Raw genomic sequence first — 13,163 nt, 5'->3', positions numbered from 1 at the left:
TTCGGGTGGAAAAATTTGTAACCCGAAACTGAACGGGAAGATCTCGTTGGATCTGTTGGTTCAGGTCTCGTCAATTTTGGTTTGTATCAGGTTGGTTTTGGGTTTCATCACTGGCGTCGATATTTGGTTGGATTCGGCCAGTCGAGATATGGCTAATATCTGGCCGAATTTGTTGAGATCTGGCATAGATTTCGTTGGATAACAACAAAAACTCATTGGATCTCGAAGGATTTGGACTAGATCTCGATGAGATCTCGCCAATCTGGTCCAAAAGGCTTGAAAACCTGTTAGAATAATTGAAAATTTTGAGCGGGTTGAGTTTCACTGGTTTTGAAAGAGGAGACTCGCAAACCAACCCGCCAGAGTCGAATTTAGGGATGGGACCGCGTCCGACCACCAGAGTCGTCAGATCGATGTTGATTGGGTATGGGCAGGTTCCTTGGACACCCCTCATATGATAGTTGAGAATAGGCTAAGTCCAATGCAAGGAAAAGACTGATAGTATTTTCAAACACGTCAAGAGGATGAGATCTAAAAATTGTCGCATTTTACAACGAAACCCTCAAATCTCTATGGGATGGAATTGAGAGAGACCCAAACACTATATATTCATTCAACACTCCACTCGCTCAAACCTGTAAATTTGAACCTCATGTATATACACACTCAAGTACGTTCCTTATACAAGATAGAACTGGTATAACAACAAAAAGCAAAGTCCTCAACTTGAGTTAGCTGATAGCCACCGTGCCTCCACCCTGCCCGTGTGGCTCCATCATCAACATCAACATAGCAACCCGTAGTGGTTTAAAACTCCTAAATACTGATTGCTCCTGCCTGGTTCGGTCCTACTTTCACCACCATCTTGATACCAACTAGCCATGCCAGAGCCAGAAGACAACACTACCATTTGAATAGCATTGTGTTTTCAAAATCCTGGTTGCTACTAAGAAATCAAGTGGGGTCTCTTTCCTGGGTAGAAAACATTCATCTTCAAGCAGCAAGTTCTTCTAATAAAGCGTTGCAGCAAAATCATTCCAAAAGTAAAAAAATTGAGGTACATTTGACCAGAATTATATAACAGGACTAGAAAAAATATTAGCTTCTATAAAATCATGATTTATCCACCATATATAGAAATACAGGAGGAGGTGTGTATGAGTTTACTAAATTTCCTTAGCCCCTCCATATATAATTTGTTCGAACTTATCCCTTCGGTTATACTTCCTCTTAGGCACGCTTAGCCTCCTTTCCAAAATATACAGTTGACTTTGCTTAGTAGTTACCTCGATTTTCTTCTTTGCACCCAATCTTGTAAATCCAGACAACTATGAAGATTCAAGAGATGAATTTTCTTCTACTATCACGCTCTCCTTTATCTCCTGTATCATTTTCAAAACTTGCCACATTGCTGGCCTTTGTTCCGGTGATGTCACACTACAAATACAAGCAACCTCTGTCAGCATTCCAAGTCTGTTGTCTTCACCACCATCATCTTCCCTCATTGCTCTGACCCAATTAGGTACATCTGTGGGCACAAGGAATGGATGTTGTGATGGATGTTTACTAGTCAAAAGCTCCAGTAGAAGGATGCCAAAGGAATAGACATCAGACTTGAGAGTAGCTCGGCTGTTGGACCTGCGGGTCTCAGGGGCTTTGTAGCCTGCAGATTCAGGATCTTCATTAGAAGAGTTTACAAGGACTGCAAGGCAATAGTCTGTGACACAAGCCTCAAAGTCAGCTCCAAGGAGGACATTGGAGGACTTCAGGTTGCCATGGATCAACCTTGATACTTGGTGGATGTAAGCAAGGCCCTGGGCCACATCTTCAGCTATCTTTAAGCATGATGTCCAGTGGAGAGACTTTGCCCTAGTTGATCTTGAACCTGCACACAATTTTAATCAAGTCATAAAACAATTGATCAACAATCTAGCTTAAAAAAACAATGAACCAATTAAATGATTTTCTACTGTTTATTTCAATAGAATATGAATCCATCCAGCACCAAAACAGAAGGACCAAAAGATTACATTTAAAAGGCGAGTAATATTTTATATCACTATGAAACCCACAAAGGAAACTCAAGGAGAGTTTGCACGATAAATTTTACATATCACTAGCCTCAGGCACCCTGGAAGGATGTAAAGAAGCCAATTTCCATCATCTTAGAGAAGCTTAGAACCATGCTGTAAGAGTGAAAGTGACGGGTTTTCTTTGAAACAAAACCAAGATCTATATTGTGCAAACTCTAAAAGAAACCTTTCCATAGTAAACTAAAATCATGATGAGAGAAATTTCACACATGACAAAAAACAGCAAGATAGGACAGGAGGGAGAAGTTAAGCAACTACCAGTTGTTATTAGAGATAACAAGGCCCAAGGCCATTGCAACTAGTCCAGATTCAATGAGCTAGGACCTACTAGTAGTCTAAGTAAAAGAATCTTAATCCTACTTATAGCAAGCATACCTCAATGTACTAGGGCCTACTAGTAGTATTAAGTAAAATAATCTTAATCCTACTTATAGTAAGCTTACCTGTAATGCAAGTACCGAGGTTTAATCTATGATTGGCCTAGGGTTAGTATCTCTATACATGCCCCCAATGGGCTCATTGTAATACAATTCAAGACATTAAGATGTAGCTACACAAGGGCTTTCCATTGTGGACATAGGCAATCAGGCCAAACCATACTAACTTTTTTTTCAGAAGTCATATTGCTTCATTGAAAAAGATAAACATACAGGGAACTGTAGCACACATGCAGTGTATTAAGGAACCAGAAAAAAAAAAAAAAAAATCAGAACTAAAGCGCATGGCAAGTACAACTATCAGGAAAATAAACCAAAGAACCAAAGTAAAGACACCCAAAGCATTTGCCCACTCGAACAAATTCTAGATGAAGGAATGCTTTAAAATCTTGAATCGATCTTATGTCATTCAAAAGTACGAGCATTCCTCTCCCGCTAAATGCCCCACATTAGGCAATGGGGAATCGTGCTCCAAATTACCATAGATTTAGGCCAAACCATGCTAGCTCTGCTTTCCCTCTCTTTCTTCTTTCTTACTCATAATCCCAAGTTCCCAACATCTATTATAACAGTTTCTTTAATGCAAAGAGAGGTTATCTTTTTTAATTCTTTTTTCTTTCTTTTCCTTGAAAAATGGCAGTGATACACCTATGGATTGAATAGCGGTGTTTTCTGGTCTGGTATTTTTGTGATGGAGCTTCTATTCACCTTCCACGTAATAGTTGGCACCTTGAGGGACAATTGTACCAAAAATTTGGGCATCGAGACTCCAGGAGTTCAAGAGATGCCAAGTTATCTAGAATTATAAGGGTAGCAAGTGGGATTACCCTCTAGGTCAGACCAGCTGGTTTTTATCCAAGGTACGTTTTTGAGGTCTAAATCAACGGGCATAAAGATATTCCTATATGGCTTCCAGCTGCAAAATGGTACGTACAATTCATCAGATTCTTGAGATGATATTAAGTACAAACAGGCTGTGGTAAACTGATGGAAAAGAGTATGGTTTTCTGGTTTTATCCCCAAACATGCCTTCAAACCTCTGGTTAACTGTAAAGACAGATTGATTACAAGAGAGAATGCTCAGATTGGTTATATAAGTAATACTTTGTGTGTTTTCTGTAGAAGCAGAAATGAATCAAGAGACCATCTCTGGTGCACTATCTCTGTAGAAGGGGGTCTGTTTTCCTGTTTTTATATTTTTCTAAGTTAATAAAATGTGTTGCATTATCCATTAAAAAAAAAAATCAGACAATCTTAATTTCAAGTGTTCTGTCACTAAATGGTTTTGGAAGCAGATCTTGTTAAAGTGTTTTTTGATAGGCAGATTAGCAATCGGGGAACATGGGATGAATTAGGTGATGATTAGGTTGCAGGATACTGGTTTAAGGCAGATGATGTGCAAATAGGCCCGGGAGGATCCCTTAGTCAGTGCTTGCTGATTGAATTCCTAAGTTTGATTGGGTTGTTTTTGTTCTGGTTTTGTAGTAGATTACATTTCTTGAAGTACCTGTTATTGCTAGGGTGAGTTTTTTTTTTTTTTTTCATTTATTTATTTCTCTTTTTCTTCTCTTGTGGGAAGTTTTGGTGCTTGTTGTACAAGTTGTCCAGCTTTGCAGGCTTCCCTATTCAGATTTGAATAAATTTTCTTATTCATCCAAAACAACAACAAAAGAAAGGGCAAAAATATAAGAACTAGCAAATGCTTTCTCTACAAAGAGTTCTACAATCACCTATCTTGGCAGGTGCTCTACAAATACTCGTGCTAATAATCCAGTGCATTTGGTTGGGTGGAAAAATGAGATGATAAAAGTATGGACGCAAAATGAAAGATGAATCAATATTTTCTCCTCATTGATTGAATATAGAAATGGAAGAAAGGAAAAAAATAAGAGATGGATTACACAGTGGAAGAAAAATGGTAGAGAACAAACCTTACACAGTAATTTGAACAATTTTATCCCTCTAGTTTATTAAAACTAATTTAATACAAAGATATAATACTAATTTATCACACAATGCTATGTTTTTCTTCATTTTTCTATCTCTCCTATCAAACACTTAACACTAATCTCTTTCCTTTTTTTTTTTAAATGCTTCTTCCATTTTCTTTTCTGTACATTAAATGATGTACTGGGTGCCGACCAAACATGCATTTTAATTGAAAGTTGACCAAAGTAGAATTACACTTAAAAATGCTAACAGTAAGCTAATAAGCTAGTTTAAGAAAAATTATTAGATACTCTCAGAGTATAGCGATGTGAAATTCTCTCTTCTTAGATGAATGATGTATCCTATCATAGATTTAATGAGCGTAAGCTGCTATTATGTGAGAGTAGAGAATCACGTCTTCCAAAGTTTTTAACAATTACTCTCACTAATTCAAACACGAGAACAACTCATAGGGGTCTTGGAAACTATAGGTTGCCAATTTGCCATAAAATCCGAGTGACATAAAGAGGGTCTATTCCACAATTACTATATCATTTCCTAGATCTAATTTTAAATGACGTGGCACTGATACATCTATAGATTTGTAATATATAATGTGGAAAAATTGCATTGACCTCCCCCGAGGTTTTCTATTATTACACTCATCTTCCCTCTCGTCTAGAATAAGACACTTGCCTCTACTAAAATGCAAACTATTTGCCTTGAATTTTGAATTAGAGAGGGTGTGGAAAGTGGAGAGAGAGTAAAATAGGAAGAAATTAAATATATTTGAAAGGTGTTTTTCAGTCATTCAAGGAGGCAATTTGCATTTGAGGAAAGGTGGGTGTTTTATATCAAACAAGATCGGAGGTGAGTGTTTTATATCAAACAAGCGGGGAGGTGAGTGGAATAACGAAAAGCTCATAGAAGCGAGTGCAATTTTCCTTATTTGACGTGAATCATAAATGGATTCATCTCTCAAGTAGGGTAGAGATTCCTAACACTATAAATCCAAAAAGAAGGACAGTGTTATATGACAGTGGTCCATTTGGTTGTTGCATTTATTAGAGAATCCTAAAAGAATCGGTCCTAAATACTTACGGTCCCCTCCCGTGATCGTGTCTAGACATTAGAACACAACCGTTACCTCAAAACCTGTCCCCGCAACATTTTTTTTTTTTTTTTGACTCAAAACTCCATTTTCTTATTCACCAAGCCAATGGAATCACGACACGTAATTAATCAAACTACTCCTACACCTTTTTTATTATCTTATTTGTTAACTCAGAAATCATCAAATCATAATTCACAAAGATTAACCATCAAAATCAAACCTACCGTGAATGAGACTGAAGAGACTCCCATTAGGTTGATAGTCATAGATCACCAGCCTCTCTCCCTTGGCCTGAAAGTACGCTCTGATCGGAACCAAATTCGGGTGGCGCAGCCTACCCACGGCGGCCATATGGTGGTCGAAAACTTGGCTACTCGTAATCGCAGTCTTATTCGCGTCCATTCTCTTCACCGTCAAAAATAACTGGTTATCGAGCACAGCCTTGTACGTTGTCCCAACCGTACCTCTCCCAAGCAACTCCGCCGAGGCTCTCATCAGCATTTCCAAATTGTACACTTGTGCCTCTCCTCCACAGAACACCAAGTTCCCACTCTTCTGCACCCTTCGTAGCTCGTCGCTTTTGCGTAGCTGTAACACTATGTCGTTTTCCTCCACTTGTTGAGCTTGCGCTGTTGAATTCGGAGGAGGAGTGGCGTTCGAGTTGGCGGCCTCGAACGACGTCGTTGTTGAGGTTTTCGGGTTTTGATCTGGGCTGTTGGCGTTGGTGTCGGAGGCAGTTCTTTTCTTGTTCTTGACCAAGCCGAACAAGAAGAGAAGAGAGGCGATTAGGAGTGAAACTCCGATCGAGGACCCGAGAATTAGTCCGGTGCTCTTGTGCTTATTCGGCGACGGTGGGGAAATAAGCATTCCGCTTTGTGACTGTGCGCTTTGTCCGAGCGGCGTGGTGGTGGTGGTCGTGGCGGCGGCGGAGGGTGACGTGCCATTGTTGGGCTTGGGAGAATCGAAGAAATGAGTGCGAGACTCGCAAGCCTTGTTGATGATCTCGCCGCAGAGATTCGGGTTCGACTGAAACGACGTCGTGTGGAACCGCGAGAGAGTCGGCGTGACCGGTATTGATCCAGTGAGGTTGTTAGCCGAAACGTTAAAGACTTGAAGAGTGGACTGGTTCAGCGGAGGAACCGAACCGTTGAACCCGTTCGAGTCGAGCCGGAGAGAGCTGAGCCGGTCCAACTCGTTCAAACCATAGGGAATCGGACCGGTGAGATTGTTGTGCGAGAGATCAAGTACCTGGAGGCTGAAAAGCAGAAGAATCGACGGAGGAAAAGAGCTCGAGAAAGTGTTTTGGTCTAAAAACAAGGACTTGAGGTTGACGAGTAGAGAGAGGTCAGGAATCGGACCGGAGAGCGAGTTGTTGGTGAGAGTCAAGACTCGGAGCTGGTTGAGGCGAGTCAAAGTGTCGGGAGCGAACTCGCCTCGGAGACCGAAGCCTTGGAGAATGAGATGGACCACACGGCCTTGCGCGCATTTCACGCCTTGCCATTGACAGTAATCGAAGCGCTCATGGAGTTCGTAGAGCAGCTTGTTGTCCAGGTCGGCTTTCGTCTTGAAAGTGAGCAGCGAAACGGCGTCGGATGGTAGTACTAAGTTCGCAGTTGGAGTCACCAACGGCTGAGGTTTCGAGGCGGCCACACAGTGAACGGTAACGATGATGGTAGAGAGATAGCAGAAGATGAGAAGAGAAAGTACTGGTGTTTGAGTAAATGGCATTGTGTGGTTTGTTGGTGTTGAAGTTTCATTGTTTTGTTGTTAGGAATAGCATTTTTAAGCGGCGGAGAGTGAGCGTGAGAGTGAGAGTGTGAGATTGTGAGAGAGAGAAAAATCAAGAAAGAGTGAAGGTATTGGTGTTTTGTTTTTTTGGGTGGAGAGGGAGAAGAGTGGGGCTAGTGTTCTGTGGTGCGGAGCAGCTGGCTTGTTATAACTGGAGACTGACTAGACAGTCACGTGAAAGTGGGGAACGGGGTGGAAAATTGGTGTTGGGGCTTGGGAAGCGTTTAGAGCTACTTGGCCATATTGCCTATGCCTGCCTTTTGATGCCTGTGAATGCTTAATTAAAGAATTTAAAAAGAAAAAATTGTAAGACAATTCACATTATTATGAGTTATTCTATATGTGTATATATATATATATATATATATATATATATATATATAATTGAAAAATATGTAAAATTTAAATAGTTTTGTTTAAAAATAATTGACAGTAGTTTGTATATAATTGTATAAATTTATAAATTTATTATAGTAATCATTTAAATTTATATTGATAGTATTCATTTTATATTTAGTTTTTATTTTTATTTTTTATGTATCTTAAGAGTGAATAGTGGTGGTTGTGTGTGAAGAAAGTGAAATAATTAAAAAATTAAGAAAAATTGATATTTTAATGAAGCGTAGTGTAAAATAGATAATCTGATGTGGGGTGTTTTGAAAAATAAGTATGTAAAATAGAAAAAAATAGTTCTTCTATTAAAACAGATAAAAATTTTCTAATAAATTTAGTTAGGTCATTTTGGTTTTTGGACCTAATTAAATTGGGTGATGCTACTTTAGACTAAACTTTGATACTTTAGAGCATCCACATTGGTGAAGTCAAAAATTTGGCTATCTAGCACATACAAAAGCTACTTTAAATATTTTACCTTTTTACTCTACAATACCTCCAACATCAATGGATTTATATTTTTAGCTATTTGATTATAATAATTTAAAGAACTCATAAAATAAATATAAAAATATCCACCACAACAACCTTTCATCCACCCACAATTACCTCCACCACTACTCCACCAGAAACAACCTCCATACGGCAACTACAACCCACGGTAAGGAAAAAAAAAAAAAAAACCACCACCAACATAGTCACAACCAAACCCACAAACAAGATAAAAAACCAAACCACCACCATAGCCACCAATCCACCACCACAACCACCAAACTCATAGAGAAGAAAATTCAAAAAGCAAACCACCACCATAGCCACCACAACCACCATCAACACCACCACAACCATCAAACCCACAGAAAAAAAAAAGAAAAAAGAAAAAAAAATCATACACCATTCCACCACCATAGCCACCAAACCTATATGAACAAAAAAAAAAAAAAAATCACAACCAACACACCCAAATTTCGATCTGAGCAAAAGAGATGGATTCAAGGGATTCAAGGGCGGCGACAAGGGCATTCTAATTTAAGCAAAGAGAAAAGAGATGGATTCAAGGGCAATAGCAAGGGCGTGATCGGTGGAGGCAAGGGTGTGGCCAGCGGTGGCAAGGGCATGTGATCTGAGAGAGAGAGAGAGAGAGAGAGAGATGAGTTGAGAAAAAAAAAGAATAAAAAAAGAGAAAGAATAAAACAAATATTAAAACAAAAATCTACTTGCTACGTTAAACAAGTACTAGTACCTGTTTACTGTAGCATGTAGCTAAATTTTTTTAGCTACAGCACTATTAATATAGCACACTATCTTGTAGTTTGAGGAGGCAAAATAGCATTATAGCAGTATGTCTTCACCAATAATGATGCTCTTGTGGCGGGTGAAAGAACTTTAAATCTTCTTATTAACAAGTCAGAAGTCATAACGTTTTAGTATTGTAATACTTTTTCATGCCCTTTTAAAGTCACATGTATTGATTAATGTGTTTTGTTTTCAAAATGGTTTTTGGTTGAAGGATCGAGGCCAATAGGGTGGCCAGCCGGCAGTGGCTAATTCTGTGAAACTCATGGGATAGAGCAACAAGTACGGTTGCTGAATTGTAAAAACCTTTGAGTTTGCCATGCCCTTCGTAATTGAAGACCTTTATGCCTAAAGCTAAGTCGTAGTCCAACTAATTAAGGACTCACATAGTACCATCCAAATTCCGCATGGACCAAATCATGTTCTAAAAGCACTCTTTTTGTCGTGATTGTTGCTTTTTTGACAAAATGGATTATGCCCTTCATTAATTATGGATACCTTAACCAAGAAAGGTTGTTAGATGATTTGATGTGTATGACCAATTTCCACATGCAGAAGGTTTTCATTAGATTTTAATACTTATGGTGTCTACATAAACCATAATATCACTTTATATGAACAAATAATTAAAAAAAAGATTTGATGAACATTGGATTCCAAAATATGAATAACCGTAATATAAGTTTTACATCTTTGAGAACTTAAACATAGCAGGGGTGGGATTGGTCATTAGAGACGACAAAGGGCATAGTGATCGCAGGGTTGAGTAAGAAGGGAAAAATTGTTTTGATGATGCTAAAGAGGTAAAAGCTATAGTTGCTGCATGTGCAATTCTATTAGCAGATGTAGGAGTTCAAGAGGTCATTTTAAGGGACATTCACTTATAATGACACGAGCTTCAATGTCAAATGAGCAAAAACAGAAATCCAATCAAAGTGAACATATTCTAGATGAAGTATGGAAATTAGCCCTTAGAGATCAATAAATAAATGGACACATCCCATTTAAGTAATAATGAATACAATATTGTTTTCATGTTCATCATGATGAGCATGAAAACAATATTGTTGCACATTGCCTGACAAGTGACAAGACATGCTCAATATATATAGAACATGCTAATGTTTGGTAATGAAGATATATCTAGTTTCCTTGAAAAACCCCTTCTTTTTAATTTAATAAAAGAATATCAATTAAATTCTCTTATTTTTTCCGTTGGAAAAGAAGAAAAAGTTTAGATTGAAAGCTTAAGGTCTGTTTGATAAAGGGCATTCGTGTTTTTGTTTTTAACATGAAAACAATTTAAAAAATATTGGATTAGAAAACTGTTTTTAGAAAACTCATAATGAGAAATTTTCATTTTAAGAAAAATATGGTGTTTGGTATGAGCATAAATTTTTAAGAGAAGATGTAACTTTTTCAAACGAGTAAAAAGTTTTAGTGCAAAGGGAGAAATTTGCATGATACACCAATTACAATCTCTCTTCTTCCCATTTTCTTCCTATCCACAATTTTTACAAAGAAATCCCAGCAAAGAGGTGGTTCACATACCCAAACTCACCATCAATGGAACCCATGCCACAAAATCAATCTCGTACTTGAATCCAACATTCCTCAATCATGTGAAACCCAACCTAGTAACTAATGAATTAAAAAAATGCTCGACCTAAAAAGCCAAAGTTATTTACTCCACAAAAACCCTAAGAGAGATAGTACATGTGTGTTACTGGACAAAATCACAGAGAGAGAGAGAGAGAGAGAGAGAGAGAGAGAGAGAGAGAGAGAGAGAGAGAGAGAGAGAGGAATAATTATTGTTAAAAGTCATACAAACAAATATATAAAATATATTATGTGATTAGATGTAAACTATAGATTAGGCAAAAATATCTTTTTTGTCCCTACATTTTAGTTAGAGTATATTCGTTTTAGTCCTTGTATTTTTACAATTTTGTTTTGGTCCTTGAGTATTTCAACAATGTTTCATTTTAGAACTTACTAATGGAATGCTCACCTAGCACACACATGACTAATGATAAAATATAATTAATTGCTAATTACAAGGAATCACTAATACAAATAATTAGAAAAGAATCCATTTCTATTAATATTTTACTTTCAAAATATAAAAGAAGAACTGAAAGCTTTGAATTTTACATGATTTTTCAATGAAAACATTATACAAAAGCATATATTACTTTATTTGTGATTTGATTTGTGATTGAGTATTCCAGAGCACTTCATTACAAGGCATGGTAGCGCATTGCAATATTGCATTGATAATCTCGTATATTAATCCAATCTGTCCATCTATGCAATAAAAAGACATTATTAGACTCGGGCTTTAAGTGCACGTCAAGGATAAATTCAATCAATTATGTGAATACGGCTGCCCTTAATAATCATGAGCTCTACCCCTTATGTCATTGAAAAAAAAAAAAAAAAACCTACCCTTATTATCTTCATGAAAATGAGTAATTTTGGTATCATATAAAAAGCTACAACTATTCTACATGGTAGATTGTGATTGTTTGTCTGTCACTTTTCACATAGATTTATAATTTTTTCTCCAACACTCACAGTCTGCCTTATAAATATTTATATTAAAATTTGTATGGTCTTAAATATTATAATCACTATTTTAAGAAACCGGACTGGATCGGTTGGTCTTATCGATTAAACTGGGAACCAAGTACCAATCCGATTTGATAAAAACCGAGAATAACCGGGAGCCGTAGGCAAATCCAGTTTTTCCTCGATCCAGTTTTTAAAACCATAGTTATAATCTAACATATTATATATTTATATATATACACACACATCACATTGAAAGGAATGCAAATGCGCTATTAAAATTGACAAAATTATGACCATCTTCTATGTATGACTTAAAATAGAGAGAGAGAGAGAGAGAGAGAGAGAGAGAGAGAGGCAAATAAATCTCTCTAGTGTGTGTGTGTTGAAAGAAAATTTTGAAGAAAAGTTGTTTACCCCTAATATAGTGCCATATGGGCTATAGAGTGGCTGTCTGGCTGATTCATTTCTTCACATTGTTGGTTGGAGAAAGTTGTACAAACAGGCCGTATTACATTTACATTGTTTATTTTTTTTAGATCAAAACATGTGTTTGTTTTTGAATGGTATGAATAAGTTCAAAATTTAAGAAATTCAAATATTCAAATATAGAAGGTGAAGTTCTATGACTTAAAGGAGTAACGGATCAACAAAAAGGTGTATGAATGAAAAGGCAAGCTCCTAAGCAGCGTGGTTTCTTTCGTTGGTACCTTCAAAGTACGTGTAGTGTAGACATCGTCCTTCTGCGCCAAGGTTTGCACTGGCAGTCGCAGACAATCATAGCGAGGACATTCTTACAAAAACCAGGCTTGCCTTTGTTAACGTTGGCCATGACCATGTCTCTCCTCAATCCATTTCACCAGTATGATGTGGAGGTTCTTCGCCCCCGTACGTCTTGCATGTCTGTGACTCTGCTCAGTCGGCAGAGCTCATCGTTGTTGCCACCAGTAGACAGAGTGACATCCTGAACTTCTTCCCCGCCGATCCTCCAAACCTACATTAATTTCATTTTTAGATTGTGGATACAAAATATTGTTTGGTTGCCAAAAAAGTGAGGGAAAAGTGAAAATAGTGTGATTTTACCTCGCTTTGACATTGTTGATACCTGCCTGTGTATGTGTGGCTATGTAGGGAGCTGAGTGGAGATTCATTGAAGATTTGGTGTGGGGTTTCTTAGGTTTTTTTTCCTTCATCACAAAATCATCGACAACAAATTCTAATTTTAGTTTCGTTATAGAATTTAGGGTTGATGCAGATGGCATTGTTTTAATGAGTCACCTTTTTTTTAAAAAAAATCTAGATGGTGGTGTTGCATATATTGGTAGGTAGGATTTATATGGGCGATGCATGATTGTCCTTTTTTTTTTTGGTGAAAAGGAAACTTCATTAAAACAGAGAACTAAGGGGGAAGGGAGGGCTCAAAGTGCAATCTGTTATACATGATACATTACATCAAAATCCGAGCTTATAAGCTCTTCAAGACCCACAAGCGGGTCGATGTACGAAATAAACTCCCTAGTCTAAGAAGAGCCCATCTTGGCA

The 13,163-nt window shown here is 37.6% G+C and overlaps 1 protein-coding gene across 1 annotated transcript; it reads right to left on the bottom strand.

Annotated features, from left to right (window-relative positions):
- Positions 1 to 484: 484 nt before the first annotated feature.
- Positions 485 to 7,439, bottom strand: LOC142623211 (putative inactive receptor kinase At5g67200). The gene is made up of 2 exons (XM_075796608.1): positions 5,798 to 7,439; positions 485 to 1,885 (listed from the first exon to the last, which is right to left on the bottom strand). The coding sequence occupies exons 1-2, from the start codon at positions 7,299 to 7,301 to the stop codon at positions 1,329 to 1,331; spliced, it is 2,061 nt and encodes a 686-aa protein (XP_075652723.1). The 5' UTR covers positions 7,302 to 7,439; the 3' UTR covers positions 485 to 1,328.
- Between the last annotated feature and the right edge of the window lie 5,724 nt (positions 7,440 to 13,163).

Source organism: Castanea sativa, chromosome 2 (genome assembly GCF_040712315.1).
Source record: "Castanea sativa cultivar Marrone di Chiusa Pesio chromosome 2, ASM4071231v1".
Classification (NCBI taxonomy): domain Eukaryota; kingdom Viridiplantae; phylum Streptophyta; class Magnoliopsida; order Fagales; family Fagaceae; genus Castanea; species Castanea sativa.
The sequence above is the reverse complement of the archived record's forward strand: the minus strand, read 5'-3'. Positions and strand labels throughout refer to the sequence as shown.

Bases quoted from the DNA above. Each gene is read 5' to 3' on its own strand.
- LOC142623211 (XM_075796608.1), bottom strand. From the start codon at position 7,301: ATGCCATTTACTCAAACACCAGTACTTTCTCTTCTCATCTTCTGCTAT. The intron at 1,886-5,797 runs GTAGGTTTGATT...AATTGTGTGCAG, and splicing joins TCTCTTCAGTCTCATTCACG to GTTCAAGATCAACTAGGGCA.